The 23,201-nt window shown below is 40.4% G+C and overlaps 1 protein-coding gene across 4 annotated transcripts in view; it reads left to right on the forward strand.

Moving 5' to 3' along the window:
- LOC140465654 (sorting nexin-11-like) overlaps positions 1-23,201 on the forward strand; it is a 132,443-nt gene that overhangs the window by 3,762 nt on the left and 105,480 nt on the right. The window contains exons 2-5 of one of the 4 annotated variants that reach the window (XM_072561241.1): positions 759-869; positions 11,448-11,594; positions 13,621-13,675; positions 21,712-21,798. In XM_072561241.1, coding sequence (XP_072417342.1) covers positions 13,652-13,675; positions 21,712-21,798 — 111 coding nt within the window. In that variant the 5' untranslated portion in view covers positions 759-869; positions 11,448-11,594; positions 13,621-13,651. Of the gene's footprint in view, positions 1-758; positions 870-1,661; positions 1,785-11,447; positions 11,595-13,620; positions 13,676-21,711; positions 21,799-23,201 lie in introns of those variants that run through there. The other 3 variants (XM_072561240.1, XM_072561242.1, XM_072561243.1) reach the window with 3 other exon arrangements.

The following is a 23,201-nucleotide window of genomic DNA, read 5'->3' on the forward strand; positions in this document are numbered from 1 at the left end:
TTTCGTGAAGACAGAATCCAAATATTTATTCATTACATTTGCCATATCTTTATTATCCACAATTAACTCCCTATTCTTCCCCTCTAGAGGACCAACACTCACTTTGGTTTTCTTTTCCAGATGCCTGTAGGAATTGTTTTTATATTTCTGGGTTTCTGATGTGCTTTACTTTGTCCTGATTAACTGTATCGTCATTCTCTGCTGTTCTTTGCGTTCTGACCAATCGTCTGATTTGCTGCTCACCTTCGTGCAAATATATGCTTTTTCCCTGTGTTTGACACGCATTCTCCTTAATTAACTCTGGAGGTTGGATCCTTCCCCTGGCCTTTATCCTTTTGGTGGAAGTGTAGTTATTTTAAGTATTCTGAAATATCTCTTTAACCTGAGATCAGCCATCTCAGACTGAATAGAAAACCTGGGACTTTCTATCTTATTCTGTCTTTACTGGATACATTTTCTGATAAATAACCAGTTTTTACTTGGTAAGTAGTCCTCTAATCTATGACTGTCTGTACTCTATACAGTTCAGTGGTTTGTGGAAATAGTCTTCCTGTGGCCTGGTCCCTGTGTGGAAGGAGTTAATCTTTCAGCAATGTCAGTGTTTCTGCACTTGAAGCTATCAGGTGATGCTGACGGTTTAAAAAAACAGGCTCAAGCGTGCAGATGCAATGTGAACAGCCATATGTTTTCGCAGTTTAAATCAAAATATCTTGAAAATGGTAAATTAACGCTATCATTTTTTTGACCTGTTTACATAGTGAATGTTAATGTAAAGGGAGCTGCTTAGAAGAAGTTGCTGAAGGAGCTGGACTACAAAAGAGGCCCACCCACTGGCTTGCAGCTGAAAGCCATGCTCACAGGAAGTGCAGGTAGGAAAATCAATATTATTGTGTATGTCTGACCCACCAATCGTGCTTGTGTGGTTTCTTTTATGCTGGTACCATAGTTCTGAGAATTGATGTAATTACCTTGTTGCTCCAGCTTTAACCTGTCATCCTTACAGCATGGTTGGGAGTGAGGAAAGGATTTATGGAGTCCTGCTCTGTATCTAATCTACAGTCCTTTTGAGCAGGGCTTGGTCACTGGGAGAATGTGATTGCAGAATTAACAGCGTAATGTTAATCCAGGCTGCTTTGCTAATTTTGCCATGTCAGCTATCAAACTTGTACTCTGGTGCTAATAGTGTAACCCGGTTTCTTTCTGATTTCCAACACCGATGCTGTAGATTCTCTGTTTAAAAGGCTGTAATTGTTTGCATAATTGCAAACATGGAATTGTGCCAACTTTTATCCGAAGAACCTCCCTCAGACTATATATTCTCTCCCACAAGCCTCAGGCTTTAAAAATGCAGAAACATGGTGTCACTAATTAGTACAGTATTTCATGAATTATGACTAACAGGCAATAATGTGCATTTGAGTCCAAGGTCGGGTTAGCAAGATTGAATGGAAGGTGGAGTAGACTTGAGAAACTGTATGTCTGCTCCTATCTGAGACAATTGGATGAACGTTCTTAAATTTACAAGGGGTGTGGACAGTGTAGATAGAAAGAAACTGTCAGTGTTTGTGGGAGGATCGAGAAGCATAATGCTGTTCTAAAGGAGCAACAGCAGTGGGAGGATAAACCTTGTTTTATGCAGTGAGGATTTAGGACCTGGAATATACTGTCTGTGAATATGGTGAAGGCAGATTCAATCCTGGAATTCAAAACAAAATTAGATAATTATTTGTTGAGGAAGAAAAAAATTACCAGTCCATGGAGTAAAGCTGGGGAAATGAAATGAGGTAAGTTGTTCTTGCGGAAAGCGAAAACAGACACAATGGACTAGATGGCCTAATTCTGTACTGTAACCATTCTAAAATCCAATGCAGCCTGGTTTGATTTGTGATATCTCCACTCCTCCTTGTTTTACCTTGCAGACATCCCGTACTATAGATCGTGGCCCTTCAACCTATTTCTTTATTCGATCAGAAAACCATTAAATTTAGCAATTACAATCTTAGGTAGACCTGTGAAAGATTAAATGGGATAATTTTCACTTCCACTGTCCCTTCACTTTGGATTTTTTTCAAATCATTTTCCATGAAGTACCTAGTAGCTGTATCTCTCCCTGTCCCATTGTTGTTGTCTACTGTGGCTGAGTTGGTAATGCTGTCACCTCTGAGTCAAAAGGTCATTGGTTCAGTAAAAAGTGTAGTCTGGAAATCCCAATGCAGTACTAAAAAGGTGTTCCACTGTCAAAGTTGCCGTTTTCTTGGGTAAGAAAACAAACTGAGGACTCACCTGTCCTAGCAAATAGACATTGGCTGTAAAGTGCGTTGGTACATCTTGGAAAGGACTACTAAAATAAATTCTTTTGAGTTAACATGCAACTCTTATCAGAGCTTGATGTCTGTTAATATAGATTTGTGCCCGCACTATATTTAGGTTCTCTTATTGTCATTTGACACTGATCAGTAAAAGCTCTGTTTGGGCTCTCCTCCCAGTTACAGGGTATATCAAACTTTCCAGTATTTCACTTGCTTAAGTTGCACCTAGTAGCTATTCATGAAGAGTATTTCAAGGCATAGGCTTGTATTTTTGCTGTTTCTGATCTGTAATGTTCTCCCAATCTCTGATATTGTCAGCTTTTATTGAGATATAATTGCAGGGATATCCTACATCGTTTGGTACCTTGACCAAGTGATTATTCAGTACAAAGCTGGACTATGAGTATTGATAGGCCTTGGAAGATTTCATAACTGGAAGATTTCCAATATAGTCCTCCCAGAGGCTAGATCGTGACTGTATGATAATGTGAAATAGTTGTTACTGAATTATCTCTTGTTTATCATTTGGATGTTAACATTGGAGTTATAGTTAGTAAGTTTGCAGATTACACCAAAATTGACATTGTAGTGGACAGCGAAGAAGGTTACCTCAGAGTACCACGGGATCTTGATCAGATGGGCCAATGAGCTGAGAAGTGGCAAATGGAGTTTAATTTAGATAAATGCGAGGTGCTGCATTTTGTAAAAGCAAATTATACACTTAATGGGAAGGTCCTGGGGAGTGTTGCTGAGCAATGAGACCTTGGAGTGCAGGTTCATAGTTCCTTGAAAGTAGAGTCGCAGGTAGATAGGATAGTGAAGAAGGTGTTTGGTATGCTTTCCTTTATTGGTCAGAGTATTGAGTACAGGAGTTGGGAGGTCATGTTGCAGCTGTACAGGACATTGGTTAGGCCACTGTTGGAATATTGTGTGCAATTCTGGTCTCCTTCCTATTAGAAGGATGTTGTGAAACCTGAAAAGATTCAGAAAAGATTTACAAGGATGTTGTCAGGTTTGGATGGTTTGAGCTATAGGCAGAGGCTGAATAGGCTGGGGCTGTTTTCCCTGGAGCGTCGGAGGCTGAGGGGTGACTTTATAGAGGTTTATAAAATCACGAGTGGCATGGATAGGATAAATAGATAAGATCTTTTCCCTAGGGTGGGGGTGTCCAGAACTAGAGGGCATAGGTTTAGGATGAGAGGGGAAAGATATAAAAGGGACCTAAGGGGTACCTTTTCATGCAGAGGGTCGTACGTATATGGAATGAGCTACCAGAGGAAGTGGTGGAGGCTGGTACAATGACAATATTTAAAAGGCATCTGGATGGGTATATGAATAGGAAGGATTGAGAGAGATATTGGCCAAGTGCTGGCGAATGGGACTAGATGAGGTTAGGATATCTGATCGGCATGGACAAGTTGGGCAGAAGGGTCTGTTTCCATGCTGTACATCTCTGACTCTATTTACCTGGATGTAAATGCAAAATGGGCTGTAAACAAGTTAAAGAACAACTTGAATTTATATAGCACCTTTTTAATGAGTTTAAGCATCCCAGGATGCTTCACAGGAGTGTAATCAAAGAAGAATTTGAACCGAGCCACTTAAAGGAGTAAATATTGGGTCAGATGACCAGAAGTCTGATCAAAGGCAGAGGTTTATGAGTGATGTAAAGGAGGAAAGCTTTAAGGAGGGAATTCCAGAGTTCAGGCCCAAATAACTGAAGGCATTAGAAAGTTGAAGGAAATCAAAAGTCTGTAAGAACCTGGAATCAGAAGATCACAGGGCTGGAAGAATTTACAGAGATCAAGAGGGGTGAGGCAATGATGAGATTTGTAAACAAAGATGTGAGTTTTAAAAAGTATTGTCTGGCAATATAGATTAATTCATTATATTCAATTTTATGTCATCTTAGAATGTCAACATCTCCCTCCCTTAGTGGCCATGCACTTGCACTTTCCAGCAGTGATAGGGATATTGGGCATAGGAATGATCTTTGAACCTGTCCTACCACGGCTGATTGAACACATCAATGCCTTTGACTCACCCATTGATGTCACTCTGTATGCCACCAGTAATCAGAAATCTAACAGTCTCTACCTTAAATCTAATCCAAAACTGAGCTTCCATAGCCCCCTGTGGTAGATAATTCCAAAGTTTCACAACAAATTTGAAAATATCACACTTGGTGCCCATCTTCAAATGATTGGGTATTGTGAAAAGCCGGGGTCCAAGTTCTAACACTGGCAGTACTTAAGTAGTCACAGAATGCCAACGAGAGAATGACCTATTTATTCCTATTCTTTGTTTTCTGTCTGTTAGCCAATCATTAATCCACATTACCTTCCATGTGCTTTACCTTTTCTAACCAGTGTCCTGTGGGGAGTTCATGAAAAGCCTTCTGAAAATCTAATGTCCATTGTCTATATCAATTTTTGTTTAAGTAATGTCTTCAAAAGAAAACTTCAAACAATCAAAGGGGAGAGGGACCAGCAGGAGGTTGTTGTATACATTGGAACTAAGACATAGTAAGAGAAACTGGTGAGATTCTGAGGAGAGAATCTAGGAAATTAGGCAAGAATTTAAAAAGGAGCTCCTCAAGGGCAGTAATGTCTGATTACTCCTGGTGCCATGAGCTAGTGAGAGTAGGAGTAGGAGTGATGATGTGGAGGTGCCAGTGTTAGACTGGGATGTGCAAAGTTTAAAGATCACAGCACCAGGTTAAAGTCCAACAGGTTTATTTGGAAGCGTTAGCTTTCTGAGCACCACTCCTTTGTCAAGGTGCAGCACCTAGGCAGCTAGTGCTTCCAAATAAACCTGTTGGACTATAACCTGGTGCTGTGTGATTTTTAACTAGGAATAGGAGGATAGAGCAGATGAATGCATGGCTGAGGCGCTGGTGCAGGGAAGAAGGATTCACATTTTTGGATCATTGGAATCTCTTTTTGGGTAGAAGTGACCTGTAAAACAATGACGAATTGCACCTGAATTGGAAGAGGACTAATATGCTGGTGGGGAGATTTGTGAGAGTTGCTTGGAAGAACTTAAACTAGTAAGGTTGGGGGTAGTGGGACCAGGGAGATAGTGAGGAAAAAGATCAGTCTGAGACTGGTACAGTTGGGAAAAGTAGGAAGTCAAACAGTCAAAGCAGGTACGAACAAAGCAGAGAACAGGGTATGAGTGATAAATTAAACTGCATTTATTTCAATGCAAGAGGCCCAACAACAGGTAAGGCAAATCTCAGAGTCTGGTTGGGAATATGGGACTGGGCTATCATAGTAATTACAGAGGCATGTTTCATGGATGGACAGGACTGGCAGCTTAATGTTCCACGGTATAGATGCTACCAGAAGAACAGAAAGGAGGGCAAGAGAAGAAGGGAAGTGGTGTTTTTCATTAGGGATAGCATTATGCTGTACTTAGGGAAGACATTCCTGGGAATAGGTCCAGGGAAGTCATTTGGGTGGAACTGAGAAATAAGAAAGATGTGATCACCTTATTGGGATTGTACTATAGAACCCTCAATAGTCAATGGGACATTGAGAAACACATTTGTAAGGAGATCTCAGTTATCTGTAAGAATAATAAGATGGTTATGGTACTGGATTTTAACCTTTCAAACATAGACTGGGACTGCCATAGTGTTAAGGACTTGGATGAAGAGGAATTTAAGTGTGCATAAGAAAATGTTCTGGTTCAGTATGTGGATGTACTTACGAGAGAAGATGCAAAACTTGACCTATTCTTGGGAAATAAGGCAGGACTGGTGACTTAGGTGTCAATGGGGGAGCAGTTTGGCAACAGCAATCGTAATTATATTAGTTTTAAAATAATGATGGAAAAGGATAGACTCGATCTAAAAGTTAAAGTTCTAAATTGGAGAGAGGCCAATTTTGACGGTATAAGGCAAGAACTTTCAAAAGTTGATCGGGGAGGGGGGGGGGGGGTGATGTTTGCAGGTAAAGGGACAACTAGAATATGGGAAGATCTCAAAAATGAGGTGACAAGAGTCCAGAGACAGTATGTCCCTATTAGGGTGAAGAGTAACGCTGGTAGGTGCAGAGAGTGCTGAATGACTAAAGAAATTGAGGTTTTGGTCAAGAAAAAGAAGATATAGACAGCAGAGATTGGGAGAAGCCTTGGAAGAGTACAAAGGCAATAGAAATATACTTAAGAGAGAAATCAGGAGGGCAGAAAAGGGACATGAGACAGCTTTGGCAAATAATGTTAAGGAGAATCCAAAAGAATTTTATAAATACATTAAGGACAAAGGGGTAAGCAGGGAGAGAATAGGGCCCTTTAAAGATCAGCAAGGCTGCTTATGTGTGGAGCTAAGGAAACGGGAGAGATACTAAATAAGTATTTTACATTTAGTATTTACTGTGGAGAAAGATATGGATTATAGAGAACAAAAAGAAATAAACAACATCTTGAAAAATGTCCATATTATAGAGGAGGTGGTGCTGGCCGTCTTAAAACACATAAAGGTGGATACATCCCTGAGATCTGATCAGATGTACCCTAGGACTCTGTGGGAAGCTAGGGAAGTGATTGCTGGGCCCCTTGCTGAGGTATTTGTATCATCGATAGTTGCAGGTGAGGTGCTGGAAGACTGGAGGTTGGCTAACGTGGTGCCACTATTTAGAAAGGTGGTAATAAAAAGCCAGGGAACTATAGACCAGTGAGCCTGATGTCGTTGGTGGACAAGTTGTTACAGGGAGTCCTGAGGGAAAGAAAATGACTGATTAGGGATAGTCAACATGGGTTTTTTTTTTGGGAAATCATGTCTTACTATCTTGATTGAGAGTTTGAAGAAGTAACAAAGACAATGGATAAGGGCAGAGTGATGGATGTCATCTATATGAACTTAGTAAGGCTTTTGACAAGGTTCCTCATGGTAGACTGGTTGGCAATGTCAGATCACATGGAATACAGGGAGAACTAGCCATTTGGGTACAGAACTGGCTCGAAGGTAGAAGACAGAATGTGGTGGTGGAAGGTTGCTTTTCAGACTGGAGGCTTGTGACCAGCGGTGTGCCACAAGGATCGGTGCTGTATCTACAACTTTTCATCGTTTATATACATGAATTAGATATGAACATAGGAGGTATAGTTAGTAAGTTTGCAGATGACACCAAAATTGGAGATGTAGTGGACAGCTTTATAATAGATTCCAGGATTTTCCCTACTACTGACATAATTCCCTGTTTTCACTCTCACACCCTTCTTAATTAGTGAGATGATGTTTGCTACCTTTTAATCTACAGGAACCGTTCCCGAGTCTGTAAAACTTTGGAAGGTGGTTACCAGTGAATCAGCTATTTCATTTTGAAGTCACCTTCTGCAGTACTTTAGATGTAGGCCGTCAGATCCTGGGGATTTATCAACGTTTAGCTTATTAATTTTCAGGACAACCTTCCTATTAATGCTAATTTCCTTTTACTTCTCATTCTCCCAAGCCACGTGAGTTTCTAGTTCTGGAAGATTTCTGGAAATTTCCTCAGTGAAAACAGACACAAAATAATCAATTTGCTTCTCTGCCATTTTTGTATGCCCCATTATAAATTCTCTTCACTCGACCTGTAATGGACCCACTTTCATGTAAGCTAAATGTTTCCTTTTTAAGTCCCCATAGAAGCTTTACAGTCACTTTTATGTTTGTTGCTAGATTGGATTAATATTCTGTTGTTCATTTTCTTATCAGTTTCTTTGTCTTCCTTTGTATTCTGTGAACCTCCCAAACCTCTGCATTTATGTGCCTTGCCTTTTTAATCTTGTACAATCTTGAACTTCTTTTGTTTACTTACAAAGTTTACTTACTTTTTCAATTTTTGCACCATCAAAGAATATAAAGGTGTTGGATGTCATATAACAGTTCTATAAAGATTATCCATTGTCAATTTTCCTAATTTTCCGTTTTCTAAAATCTATTTTCCCAATCCACCTTAACCAGTTTGTGTATTGTGTTTTGTAATTTCCCTTATTCAAATTGAGCACTCATGCTTCAGAATCAATTCCCTCAGCTTCAGACATAGAATTTTACATTTTTAATATTGTGGTCGAAAATATCTACAGGTTCTGCTACAACAAGATAATTGATTATCTCTTTTTCGTTACATGATGGTGGATTTAAAATAGCATGACCTCTGGTTGGCTCCTCAATGTACTGCTCTAGAAAACCATCCTTAAGACACTTTATAAGTTTGTCTTCTGCAGATTTAGTGCTCGGTTGGTTTACCCAGTCTACATGCAGATTGAAGTAACCCATGATGACTGTTTTACCCATGCTACAGTCTTCCTTCATCTCCTGATTCCCTCGCATTACTACTATTTGATGGCCTATAAATAACTCCAATGTCTGGTGCCCTTTGCTGTTTCATAGCTCCACTCGAACAGATTCCATACATTATTTTTCGGATTTGAGATCCTCTCTTATTAATGTACTGATCCCATCCATTATTATAATTGTAGCCCCACCTCCTTTGCCTCCTGTCTGTCTTTCCTAAACTTTGAATATTCTTGACTATTCAGTTCCTGTTCCTGATCACCATGCAGTCATGTTCTTGTAATGGCAATTAGAAGATACTCACTTATTTTAAAATTTGTGTCTTTAGATCATCTACTTTGTTGCAAGTCAGATAGAGTGCCCTTAACTTTGTCTTTTTGACATCATTCCATTTTCAAAGCATACTCAATAGTCTGTTTTCTCCTGTTTTCTAGTCTCTCCAGTATATTTTCAACTTCCTGTTACCAACTTAACATCCTTCCAATTTTGATTATCTCTCAAATTCCCAGCATCCTGACAAACCCATCTTAACCACAGTAGCATATCCCCTTGCAAAGATATGGGTCTCAGTCCTGTTAAGGTGTAATCTGTCCAGTTTGTACAGGTCCTATCTGCTCCAGAATCTGTCCCTATTCTTCAAAAATCTGATCTTATCCCTCCTATAGGAGTTCTCCAGGCATGCATTCCATCAATCAATTCCCTATCCTTATGCTCACTCGCATGTGACAGTGGGAGTAATCCTGAGAATACTGCTGTTGAGGTCCTGCTTTGTAATTTGCTTCTTAACAGTCTGAAATATGCCTTCAGGTCCTATCCCTCTTCCTACCTATGCCATTGGTACCAATGTGGACCACGACTTCTGGCTGACTCCCCCTTCCACAGCCTCACTGTGACATCCATGAGTCTTGTACTAGGGAGGCAACACACCATTCTAGATTCATGTTTAATGCCTCAGAAATACCTGATTACACCGTAAGACATAGAAGCAGACATTTGGCCATTCAGCCCATCGAGTCTGCTCTGCCATCCAATCATGGCTGATAAGTTTCTCAACCCCATTCTACTGCTTTCTTCCCGTAACCCTTGATCCCCTTGATGCTCAAGAACCTATCTATCTCAGTCTTAAATATACTCAATGACCTGGCCTCCACAGCCTTCTGTGGCAATGAATTCTATAGATTCCCCACTCTCTAGCTGAAGAAGTTTCTCCTTATCTCTGTTGTAAAGGGTCTTCCCATGATTCTAAGGCTGTGCTCTTGTGTCCTAGTCTCTCCTACCAATGGAAACATCTTCCAAACATCTATTCTGTGCAGGCCATTCAGTATTCTGTATGTTTCAATTAGATCCCCTCTTCATCTTTCTGAATGTCATTGAGTAAAAACCCAGAGTCCTAAAACGTTCCTCATACGTTAGTGTTTCATTCCTGGGACCATTCTCATGAACCTCCTCTGAACACGCTCCAGGGCCAATATATCCTTTCTGAGATATGTGGTTCAAAACTGCACACAATATTCCAAATGTAGTCTGACCAGAGCCTTATAGAACCTCAGAAGTACATCCCTGCTTTGATATTCAAGTCCTCTCAAAATAAATGCCATCATTGCAATTGCCTTCATAAATCCTGACTCAACCTGCAAGTTTACCTTGAGAGAATCCTGGACTAGAACTCCCAAGTCTCTTTGCACCTCAGACTTCTGAATTTTCTCCCCATTTAGAAAATAGTCCATGCCTCGATTCTTCCCACCAAAGTGCATGACCTCACACTTTCCCACATTGTACTCTATCTGCCACTTCTTTGCCCACTCTCCTAATCTATCCAAATCCTCCTGCAGCCTCTCTGCCTCCTCAATGATACCTGTCCCACTATGTACCTTTGTATTGTCTGAAAACATAGCCAGAATGCCCTCCGTTCCTTCATCGAGATTGTTAATGTATAAAGTGAGAAGTTGTGGTCCTAACGCTGAGCCTTGCGGCACACCACTTGTCACCTGCTGCCATCCTGATTGCTTAGCCACTCTTCTTCCTTCTCCCCTCAACAGCTAATTCACCCATGCAAATACCTTGCAAGAACTGTAACAAACACTACATTGGACATACAGACAGAAAACTAGCCACCAGGATACATGAACACCAACAAGCTGCAAAAAGACATGACCCACTCTCACTAGTATCTTTAAATACAGATGAGGAAGGACACCACTTCGACTGGGATAACACATCCATCCTAAGACAAGCCAAACAGACATACGCGAGATTTCCTAGAAGCATGGCATTCCAACCGGAACTCTGTCAATAAACACATGGACTTGGACCCCATTTACCACCCCCTGAGAAAAAGGGCAGGAAATGACATCACCAACCAAAGGAAACCTAAACACATAAATAAAAAGTGGGCAATACCACCAGTGCTTCACTGGAAGCTCATTGATGATGTTACCTAGTATGGTGATGAAACGCCTGAAAACGAACCTTCCAGCTCAGTGAGCAAACTTACATCCAATACTTATTGTATCTCAGTCTGACTGCAGCGAAGTCTGCCTCACTCTGACTGTGCAACTTACTGTCTATACTGGATAATATCCAGGACACCACCTTGTTCACCAATATCCCAGCATTTCTCCCAACTCAGTGTAGTGCTGACACCAATTGTAGCATGTTTACAGTTGCCCTAATCAAAAAATTTAGTGGGCCAGTGGTCATTTCTAAGATTAGTGTGTAAGCCTTTGCTATCTGTGTGAAGCATGCTTACATTTGATCAAGCTGCTGTGCGTGGTCTCCACATCCACACCCAGACTGCAGTGGATGAGATAATAAGTTGACAGTGAGGAAATCTGAACTTTGTTGTTTCTCTGCAGGGCTTCTACTTACCAGTACTTGTCAGAGCCATTTGGGTGAGGAAGTGAGGAAAGAGCTCAGTTGCAGCAACTTTAGGTAGTAATCCAGTCAGTGGAATATCAACTTCAAACAAGTAGCTGGCTAATCATTAAATTGGAGGCCTGCAGGTGAGATATAATGGTTGCTTCTCCACCTAGCTCACAACTATTCATTGGTATTGCGTAAGTATGACTATTATTAGTTGAATGAATGCTGAGAGTGAAGGATAGTGACCTGTCTAGTTTTGCATTTTTCTATTTGTCTTTGTGACTGGATGCCATTGTGCCATCAGCATGAGTTTTCATGAGAATTATACTGGGTTAGATTATGATGACAAGTTGCATTAACCTGGCTTTTGTTCTCTTGGGTAGAAAGATTGATGGGCGATCTGACTGAGGTATTGCAAAGAGGATGAAATACAAAAGTTCGGATGTTTTGCTACAGGTGTACAGGATTTGGGTTGTCACAGCTGAGTGCCTTGTATAATTTTGGCTCCTCATTTAATAAAGGATATTACTGAGTTAGAAACAGTTCGAAGAAGGTCCATTTGTCTGATACCTGGTGTGGGAGGGGGAGGTGTTGTTTTATGAAGGGGAGATTCTTACTGAGACACAAGATCTCAGAGGACTTGACAAGGTGGATGCTGAAATGACCTTTCTCCCTTTGTGGAAGAGACTAGAACGAGGGCATACAGTTTAAAATAAGGGATCTTCCACTCAGACAGATGAGAAGAATTTTTATTTTCTGAGGATTGAGGCAAAGTCATGTGATGGAGGCAAAGTCATTGACTATTTTTAAAGCACAGGTAGATAGTCTCTTGACTAACAAGTGGGGGGTCAAAGATTATTCAGGACAGGGTGATGCCACAGTCAGATCAACCAAAATCTTCTTGAATGGCAGAGTAGGCTCAAGGGGCTGAATGGCCTATACCTGCTCTTAATTCATATATTTTTATTTTCAATATTTAAAAACATTGATAGGGTAGATGTAGACAAACTCTCTCTTCTGATGGAGGAATTAACAGCATGGGGATAACCCTAACATTTGAATTAAAATTGCCTAATAAAATGTTTAGTAGCAAATTCAAGCCCTTTTCCCACACAAAAGTAATTGAAAATCTGGAACTCCCTCTAAAATAGTATGTACCACAGTGTCAGGTGGGATACATAAGTTGGAGCTTTTTAATATTGCATTTAATGGATTTTCATGAAGGAAGGAAGGAATATGTAGCAGTGATGGTAAATAGAGTTAAGTTGCAGAACAATCATGATGTAATTGAATGTCAGGACGTGTTAGAGGATATGACTGGCCTCCTGTTTTATAAAATGAAGAAAGCTTTCAAAATTGTTTTATTTTTCTTTTATTCCTATCTGGGGATCTGGACTTTTGATTACAACAGAGGCTTCATGGACTTGGCAGCTAATCGGTGTCTCGTATAGCTTGGGCATTCTAAGGGTGTCGGCCTAAGTAATAAATGTCAGCAGCACATTACCCACACAAGTGGAGCAGCAATGTCACAACTCTACCCAATTCATTTCTTAGCAAACAAAGAAGCTAAAGAACTGCAGATGCTGGAAGTCAGATACAAAAATAGAAACTGCTGGAAAAGCTCAGCAGTTCTGGCAGCATCTGAGGAGGGAAAGCAGAGTTAACATCTCGTGTCCAGTTCTGAAGAAGTGCCACTGGGTCCAAAATGTTAACCTTGCTCCCTCTGCACAGATGTTGCCAGACCTGCTGAGTTTTTCCATTCCTCAGTATTCCATACATCGGTATCTTCTCCTGCTCAACTCAAAGCTTCAGGATCAGAAACTCCAAAGGAATTCACAAAACTCCCTTTCCTTAGCCAAGGAAGTTGAAACTAATCAAGGCTGTGTTAACTGCTTCCTGGGCTGAGAGCTAATTAATGAAACACATTCTCTATTTGACTAAAATGTTCCATGATCTGAGATAAATTAGTGAGCTTTGTTAGACCTTGCGATGTGAGCTGGAGGTTTGCAAAGATGGTTTCAGGAGAAGCTTCTTTAACTGAGCTTATTTTGAAAGCTGTGTTTCATTAAGCATGATACATTGTTCTGAAATTATCAAATATGCCGAGAGATTGTAGCATCAATGTGAAAATCATATCAATTTACTTTGTATGTTTTGCTCTGACAGATGTTACTCTGATTCTTGAACTGAAAACAAAATGATGAAAGACCAAGAAGAGGAGGTAAGAATTGGTTCCTGAAATTTTCACTATGATAAGGTTTCTATGAATGCTAGTACTTGTCTCCAGTAATCCATCTGAGTGGTTACTTTTTCATTAGTAAGCTCAAATAATGAGAATCAAGAACTGAGTGGAGCTCTTTCCTTTAGAAAAGGCTATGGTGAGGAAGATCGCCCGGAGATCTTTAAGATTGATACCAAAGATGTAAAAACAATGTTTTATTCTGTGGGAGAACATAAAATAGCAATTAAGAAAATCCAATAATCAGAAAAATCCAGAGTATGATCAGAATGTGAAACTGGGAGTAGTTGAGGCAAACAGCATCAATGCATTTAAGGGAAAGCTAGACAAGTACAGGAGGGGAAATAGAATAAAAAGATATACAGAAAATATGAGATGAAATAGGTTGTGAGGAAGTGTGTGCACAGCATGAATTGTCCTGTTGGGCTGAATGGCCTGTTTCTGGGATGTAAATACTTTGTAATTTGATATTATAATAAGCGAGCCTGATTTTGTGTTTACTCAGTGTTATATGTACACTTTACAGTTGCTGTTATAGCAATTGTCAGAGTCCTCTGCTATGTTTTGTATTCCTTATATCTAATCCATTATTACTGAGGTTAATGGTAGTGCCCCAACTGGCTCAAATCTATGCATATGTCCATTGCATCCTATACAAATCCTTCAAAATCTAAGTTACATTGAAAACAAAGCTATATCTAAAACCTTGCAGTCTGTACCCTAACTTGTATCGGCTGTCACATCCTCTTTGCTCACTGACCCTACACTGACCCACCAAACCCTCTTGATTACAACCTCATCCTTGTTTTAGAACATTATAGCGCAGTACAGGCCCTTCAACCCTTGAAGTTGTACCAAGCTGTGAAACCAATCTGAAGCCCTTCTAACCTACGCTATTCTATTCACATCCATATGCCTATCCAATGACCATTTAAATGCGCTTAAAGTTGGTGAGTCTACTACTGTTTTGAATCTCCTTTATGATCTCACTTCTCTTGGTAACCTTCTCCTGCCCCATAACCATCCAAGATCTCTGCGGGCCTCCAAGTCTGACCTCTTGAACATCCTTGATCTTAATCACTCTACTGTTGTTAGCTATATCTTCAATTGCCTGGCCCAAGGAGTGTAATAGACAGCTTTCTTATCCAGTAATCCTGATAAAAAGGAATATGAGCTCAAATCCCACTGTGAAGATGATCTGAAGAAAAATTGGAAATAAAAATTGATAAACCGTCACATTGTGTAAGAAGTATTGGTACGTTGTTGTACTTTAGGGATGGAAACCTAGGGGCTTCAGTTAGCTCTTAAATGTCACTGGAGTGACCAGAGAAGTTTCACCACTTTCTCAGAGGAACCAGGACTGGGTAATAAATGCTTGCTTTGCCAGAATAAAAATTGATACCTGCCACACTAAGGAGATTAATACCATGTGGGTATTCACTATAATTACAACTCAGTATCACCTTGATTCTTGTTAAGCAGCATCACAATACATGTAGGAGCACAGAATAAAGCCTATTTATTAGCAATGAGTTGAATTTACAGGAAATTATGGGCGGCACGGTGGCACAGTGGTTAGCACTGCTGTCTCAGCGTCAGAGACCCCGGTTCAATTCCCGCCTCAGGCGACTGTCTGTGTGGAGTTTGCACATTCTCCCCGTGTCTGCGTGGGTTTCCTCTGGATGCTCCGGTTTTCTCCCACACTCCAAAAATGTGCAGGTTAGGTGAATTGGCCATGCTGAATTGCCTGTAGTGTTAGGTGAAAGGGTAAATGTAGGGGAATGGGTCTGGGGTGGGTTGCACTTTGGTGGGTCAGTGTGGATTTTTTGGGCCAAAGGGCCTGTTTCCACACTGTAAGTAATCTAATCTAAAAGTAATCTAATCTAATCTTAAAAACTGAGATTATGCAAGATTACATTTGAATTTGCTCCCTAACTACTCCTGCTAAAATCCCAATTTCAGAAATCTAACACTTAAGATTTTCCACAGCCCAGCAATTAATTATTTTTATGATCAGAATATCTCTTAATTCATGTTTTAATTCTCATGAGTAAAATGTTTTCATGCACATAGACTGATAATGTTATTTTAGTCCTGGAAGTAGTTGTTGGTTTTTCTCTCATTATGACCCCTACATCAATGTGATCCTAGCATCAAATGAAAATTGGCTTTGTTCATGTCCAAATTTTAGTTGCATTTTAATTGTCATTTCACCTTCTACATTTTAGTTGCAATGTTTTGAGGATTCCTTTTCAAAAAATGTGTTTCCACAACATTGTTTTGTTTCACATAGAGCTCATAAGTATTGGGAAATTATCAAAGTGGATTTTATGAACATAATGATTCAGAACAGAAATAGACCATTTGGCCCTTCAAGCCTGGTCCACCTTTCAATAGGATCATGGCTGTATTCCAATTCCACATTCCTATCTAAACCCCACCTAACCTTTGATTCTTCCACCTAACAAGAATCTACCTACCTCAACTTTAAAAGTATTAAAGTAACGCACCTCCACTGCTTCTGAAGGAGAGGTCCAAAGTGTCTCAAACTCTGAGAGCAAGAAAACCTCTGGTCTCTATCCTAAAAGGGCAACCCCAATTTCAAAACTTACTCTGAAGAGCAAATATCTGTTGATCATTCAGGATCTTAAAAAAAACTTAATCAAATAACTTCACATTCTTCTTGTTAGGAAAATACATCCAGCCTGTCCAGTCTTTCCTCATAAGACTACCCACTCCTTCCAGATATGAGTCTAATGAACTGTTTCCAATGCATTTGCATCCTTGTGCGAGGGAAAAGATTTAAAAGGAACCTAAGGGGCAACATTTTCACACAAAGGGTGGTGCTCATATGGAATGAGTTGCCAGAGGATGTGGTGGAGGCTGGTACAATTACAACATTTAAAGGGCATCTGGATGGGTATATGAATAGGAAGGGTTTAGAGGGATATGGGCCAAGTGCTGGCAAATTGGACTAGATTATATAAGGACATGTGGTTGACATGGGCAAGTTGGACCGAAGGGTCTGATTCTGTGCTGCACATCTCTATTACTCTGTGTGATCTCACCAGTGCCCTGTATAACTGAAGCACAATATACTTGCTCTCATGTTCAATTCTTGAAGTAAAGACAAGCATCCATCAGCTTTCTTATTCACTTGTACTTGCATACTGACATTTTGTGATTTATGAACGACAATACCCAGACCCTTCTGGGTCTTGGAATTCTGTAGTCATTCACCATTTAAATAATACTGTGCTTTTTTTTGTTTAATTTTTCCTGCCAAAGTGACCAACTTCACATTTTCGGAAAATATATTCCATCTGTCAGATTTTTGCTCATTCACTTAACCTAGCTCTATCGGTCTGCATTCTGTTATGTCATTTTAATGACATGCTTTCTTACCCATCTTTGTGCCATTTGTATATTTAGTACCTTGCCTTCAAATCCTCTTAATAAGCCAATGATATGAATTTTAAAAATTGAAGGCCAGTACAGACCCTTGTGGCACCCCACTTGTCCCATGTTGCCAATCTGAAGTATTAGAAACATTGAAAATAGGAGTAGAAGTTTGTCATTCAGCTTCTGGATGCACAGTCTGTACAACCCAGTCAATCGATTCTCTCGTCCAAATCATTTATACATAATATGAACAGCTGGGACCCAAGCACTGATCCCTGCAGTACCCCACTTGTCACTGCCTTCCACTCTGAAACAACTCATTTATTCCCACTTTATTTCCTGCCTGCTAACCAATTCTCAATCCATGCTCATATATCACCGCCTATCCCATGTTCTTTGATTTTTCACAAAACAATGCAGTCTACTTTGATTAACCACAGGTTTTCTGAGTTTTCTCAAGTGCCCAGTTACATCCTCCTTAATGATCTATTCAAACTGTTTCTTGATGAAAGATGAAAAGCTAACTGACCTAGTTTCCTGTTTATATGCACCCCTCCCTTTTTGCATTGATGAGTTATATTTTCTCCTTTTAGGTCCAATAAACCCTTCCAGAATCAACAAATTTTGGAAAAGTAACACCAACATAACTACTACTTCATCAGCCACCACTTTGAAGACCCTAGAATGATGACCATCAGGTCCAAGAGACTAATTAACCCACAACTCAACGAACTTACATCAGTCCTGCTTCCCTGATTATTAATTTTTCTAAATTCCTCTCTTCCTTTAACCTCCTGATTTACAGGTGTTACAAGGATTTTTTTTGTATCCTCAATAGTGAAGATAGAACCAAAATATTTATTCATCACATCTGCCATTTCTTTATTATCTACTAATAAGTCCTTATTCTCGCCCTCTAATGGAACAACACTCATAGAGTCACAGAATCATACAACACGGAAACAGACCCTTCAACCCAAATCTTCCATGCCAACCAGGTTTCTGAAATCAACCTAGTCCTATTTGCCTGCATTTGACCCATATCCCTTCAAGCCTCTCCTATCCATGTATCTATCCAAATGTCTTCTAAATGTTGTAATTGTACTCACCTCTACTACCTCCTCTGGCACGTCATTCCATACATGCATCACCCTCTTTGTGAAAAGTTGCTCCTCAGGATCTTTTAAATTTTTCCCCCTCACCTTAAACCTATGCCCTCTTGTTTTGGACTCCCCCACTCTGGAGAAAAGACTTTACTATTCACCCTCATAATTTTATAAACCTCTATGAGGTCACCCCTCAGCCTGTGATGCTCCAACCGAAAACATGTCCCAGCCTAACCAGCCTCTCATAACTCAAACTTTCCAGTCTCGATAACAGTCTTGTGAATCGTTTCTGCACTCTTGCCGGTGTAATAACATTCTTTCTATAGGAGGGCGACCAGAATTATACGCAGTGCTCAAAATGTGCCAATGTTGTGTCATACTATGCTGTACAGTACATTGGTGAGGCCACTTTTAGAATACTGCATGCAATCCTGGTCTCCCTCCAGATTTACAAGGAGGTTGCCAGAGTTGAAGTGTTTGAGCTATAGGGCGAGGCTAAATAGACTGGGTCTATTTTTCCCTGGAGCGTCGGAGGCTGAGCGGTGACCTTATAGAGGTTTATCAAATCATGACTGGTGTGTATAGGGTAAACAGATAAGGTCTTTTCCCCATTGTGGGAGTCCAAAACTGGAAGGCATAGGTTTAAGGGTGAAAGGGAAAAGATTTAAGAGAGATCTAAGGGGCAACTTTTTCACGCTGTCAGAAGAATTGGTGGAAGTTGTTATGTTTACAACATTTAAAAGGCAGGTGGATGGGTATATGAATAGGAAGGGTTTAGAGGGATATGGGCCAAATGCTGGCAAAAAACATTTGATTAATTTAGGATATCTGGTCAGCATGGACATGTTGATTTGAAGGGTCTGTTTCCATACTGTACAGCTCTATGACTTCATGTGGTCTTCCCAATATATTTGCACAAGTATTACATGACATCCCAACTCCTATACTCAGTGTTATGAGCAATGAAACTAAGCATGCCAGATGCCTTCTTCACCACCCTGTCCACCTGTGATGCCACTTTCAAGGAACTGTGTACCTGCACCCCCAGGTCTCTATTCGACAACACGTTCCAAGGCCTTACCATTACCTTTCGTTAGTCCTGCCCTGGTTTGCCTTATCAAAATATAACACCTCACATTTATCTGAATTAAATATGTTGGCCCACTGGCCCAGTTGATCAAGATCCCATTGTCCTCTTCGATAACCTTCCTCACTGTCTACTATACCACCAATTTAAGTGTCATCTGCAACTTACTAACCATGCTTCCGATATTCACATCTAAATTGTTGAGCAACAGTGGACCCAGCACAGATCCTTGCGGCACACCACTGGTTGCTGGCTTCTAGCCTGCAACAACAACCCTCTACCACTTCCTTCTGTCTCCTACTGTCAAGACAATTGTGTATCCAGTTGGCTAGATCTCCCTGGATTCCATGTGATCTAATGAATCTACCATGCGGAGTCTTGTCAAAGGCCTTGTTAAAGTCCATGTAGACAATGTCTGCTGCTCTGCCTTTATCTATCTACTTAATCACTTCTTCAAAAAAACTGAATCCAGTTTGTGAAACACTATTTCCCATCCACAAAGCCATGCTGACTATCCCTAATCATTCCTTGCCTTTCCAAACGCATGTAGATCCTGTCTCTCAGAATCCGCTCCAAATCTTACCCATCGCTGATGTTAGGCTGACAGGTCTGTAGTTCCCAGGCTTTTCATTGCAGTCTTCCTTAAATCATGGTACAACATTAGCTACCCTCCAGTCTTCTGACACCTCATCTGTTGCTGTTGATGATACAGATACCTCTACTAGGGGCTCCGCAATTTCATTCCTAGCTTCCCACAATATCCTAAGGCTACACTTGATCAGATGCCAGGGATTTATAAACTTTTATGTGTTTTAAGACCTTTTCTGTAATATGGCCTCACTTCACTTACTCTTTCCTTTTTTGGATACGTATTGAAACTCTTATTACCTATTTTTACACTTCTTGCTAGCTTTCTTGCATGCTTTAACTTAATTGGCCTAATTAAATTTTTAGTTACTCTTGGCTATTCTTTATATTCTGACCAATCATCTGCCGCCACTCATTTTTGTGCCATTATAGGTATTCGTCAGGTTTGATACTTCTTTAAGTAACTCTGGATACTGGGTCCTCCGTTGGGTACTTTCTTTGGAATGGGAATGCAACTAATAGACCTTTCAGCCAGCTCATGTTTCATGCCCACCTAATTGCCCTCTTTTTATCATTGAAACACAAAGCCATTCATTAATTGTTTCATGTTACATAAGTCTAGTGTAGTCTCTTATGTGGTAGTCCCTGAAAGTGATGTTTTAAGAAACTCTCACAGGAGCAACTCCTTCTCCAAGCTATCATTAACCTGATTTCTCCAGTGAATATGTGGATTAAAGTCACCATAATTATTGACTAGTTTATCTTAGTTTCCACAATCTGCTCTCAGTGATACACCATCCAGACCAAAGGTTTGTTGCAATTTTAGAGTTGCCTAGCTATGGCCAAGTATGCAGCAGTCCCTGTTGGTGGGGAACCTCCATACCGGCCATGAACATCAGATTGTGTTCTACAAAGTCACTCATAGAACATAGAACATTCCAGCGCAGTACAGGTCCTTCGGTCCTCGATGTTGCGCTGACCTGTGAAACCAATCTGATGCTCATCTGACCGACACCGTTCCATTACTATCCATATGTATGTCCAATGCCTATTTAAATGCCCCTAATGTTGGCGAGTCTACTGTTATTGCAGGCAGGCCATTCCACACCCTACTACTCTCTGAGTGAAGAAACTACCCCTAATATCTGTCCTACATCTATCACCCCTCAGTTTAAAGCTATGTCCCCTTGTGTTGGTCTTCGCCATCTGAGGAAAAAGACTCTTACTGTCCACCCTGTCTAACCCTCTGATTATCTTATATGTCTCGAATAAGTTAACTCTCAACCTTTTTCTCTCCAACGAAAACAGCCTCCGTTCCCTCAGCCTTTCCTAATAAGACCTCCCTTCCATACCAGGCATACTCCCTTCCTAGTAAATCTCCTCTGAATCCTTTCCAAAGCTTCCACATCCTTCCAAAATGTGGTGACCAGAACTGCAAACAATACTCCAGGTGTGGCCTCACCAGTGTCTTGTACAGCTGCAGCATGACCTCGTGGCTATGAAACTCAATCCCCCTACCAATAAACACCAACACACCGTATGCCTTCTTAACAACCTATCAACCTAGGTGGCAACTTTCAGGGATTTATGCACTTGGACACCAAGATCTCTTTGTTCATCTACTTTGCCAAAAAATTTACCATGAGCCCATTACCCTGCATTCCCGTTATTTCTTCTGAAGTGAACTACTTCACACTTTTCTGCATTAAACTCCATTTGCCACTTCTCAGCTCAATTCTGCATCTTATCTCATGCACAACATCCTTTGGCACTATCCACAACTCTGCCTACCTTAGTGTCGGTTTGTGATGTGTTTCACATGTTTTGTTTGGTAGGAATTCATCACTGTGCGAGTGCAGGATCCGAGAATCCAAGACCAGAATTCCTGGGCTTCTTACGTAGATTACAAAATATTCCTCTACGTAAGTACTATACAGTGCACATTATTTACCTGGATGTGTTTTAATTTTTATATTTTTGATGTTGTTATGTTATAGAAGGTGGCCACTCAGCCTATAAGTTCATGCTGGCTTTTTATACTGCAAGTCGGTCAGACCCACTTGCTCATTCTATCCTTGTGTTATTGCCCGTTGATGTTCCTCATGTGCCCATTTTGAAATCATTTATTGTCTCTGCTTCCACCTACTCCAATGGCAGCGAGTTCTATGTCCCTACCATTTACTCTATTCAAATCCTTTTCCTCACATATCCCCTGCATCTCTTACTCAAAACATTAAATCCATGTCTTCTGATCCCTGTACTATCAGTTAATTGAGGCTGCTTTCTATTTTCTATCTTGCCCAAGCCTGTCATAATCTTGCACACCTCTATCAAAATTCTCCTCAATCTCCATTACTTCAAGGATAACAACCTCAGCTTTGCCAACCTAACCTAATAACGAGAACCCTTGTTCTCTGGGACCATTCTGATAAATCTCTTTTGAACTTCTCAAGATTCCTCACATCTTTAACTAAACTGATCATCAGAAACTGATGCTGTACTCTTGTTGTGGCCTAACCTAAATTTTAATAAGGTTCAGCATATCAGCAGAAAATTGGACAGACAGGTGTTTTAAATGAAGGTGTGAACCAAAGCACTGCTTTTCATTTATTATTTTGTGGGCTGCTCATGTCACTGGCAAGGCCAGCATTTGTTACCCTTCCCAACTGCCCTGGAACTAGGTGGCTTGCTACACCTTCACAGAGGGCAGTTAAGAGTTGACACCAGATTCCTGGAAATCAAATTAAATGTTGGTCAAACCAAGTAAGGATACCAGATTTCCTTCATTAATGTACATTATTGAAAATCAGATCTTTATGACGATCGATAATAATTTCATGCCCGCCATTATTGAGACTAGCTTTCAGTTCCACGTTTTTACCATTTGAAATCAAATTCCAACAGCTGCCATAGTGGGATTTGAAACCACACCTTGGAGCATTAGCCTGAGCCCCTGGATTACTAGCCGAGTGACATTACCAGTATGACAATTCTCCTTCTCTAAAGGTGACCCCTCCAGCTGTCTATTTCACTGATGTATCAGCCTACCTTGTCTGTTCAAGTCCTGGATTGGGCCTGGAATCAGAAATCTCTGAGTTCGAGAGCTATGTGGGCCCCTAAGAACAATCCTCAAATTAGAGCTGGACCATTTAGGAATGAGCAGTTTTTATACACACACACACACACACACACACACACTTCCTCCAAGCTTCCCCTCTGAAAACATAGGTGAATTGTTTGTGAGTTGAAATTTTTAAGCCTGAGATTTATATAAGCTGATGGTATCAAAGAATATGGAGCAAAGATGGGAAAATGGAGTTGACAA

Source organism: Chiloscyllium punctatum, chromosome 42 (assembly GCF_047496795.1).
Source record: "Chiloscyllium punctatum isolate Juve2018m chromosome 42, sChiPun1.3, whole genome shotgun sequence".
Lineage (NCBI taxonomy): Eukaryota > Metazoa > Chordata > Chondrichthyes > Orectolobiformes > Hemiscylliidae > Chiloscyllium > Chiloscyllium punctatum.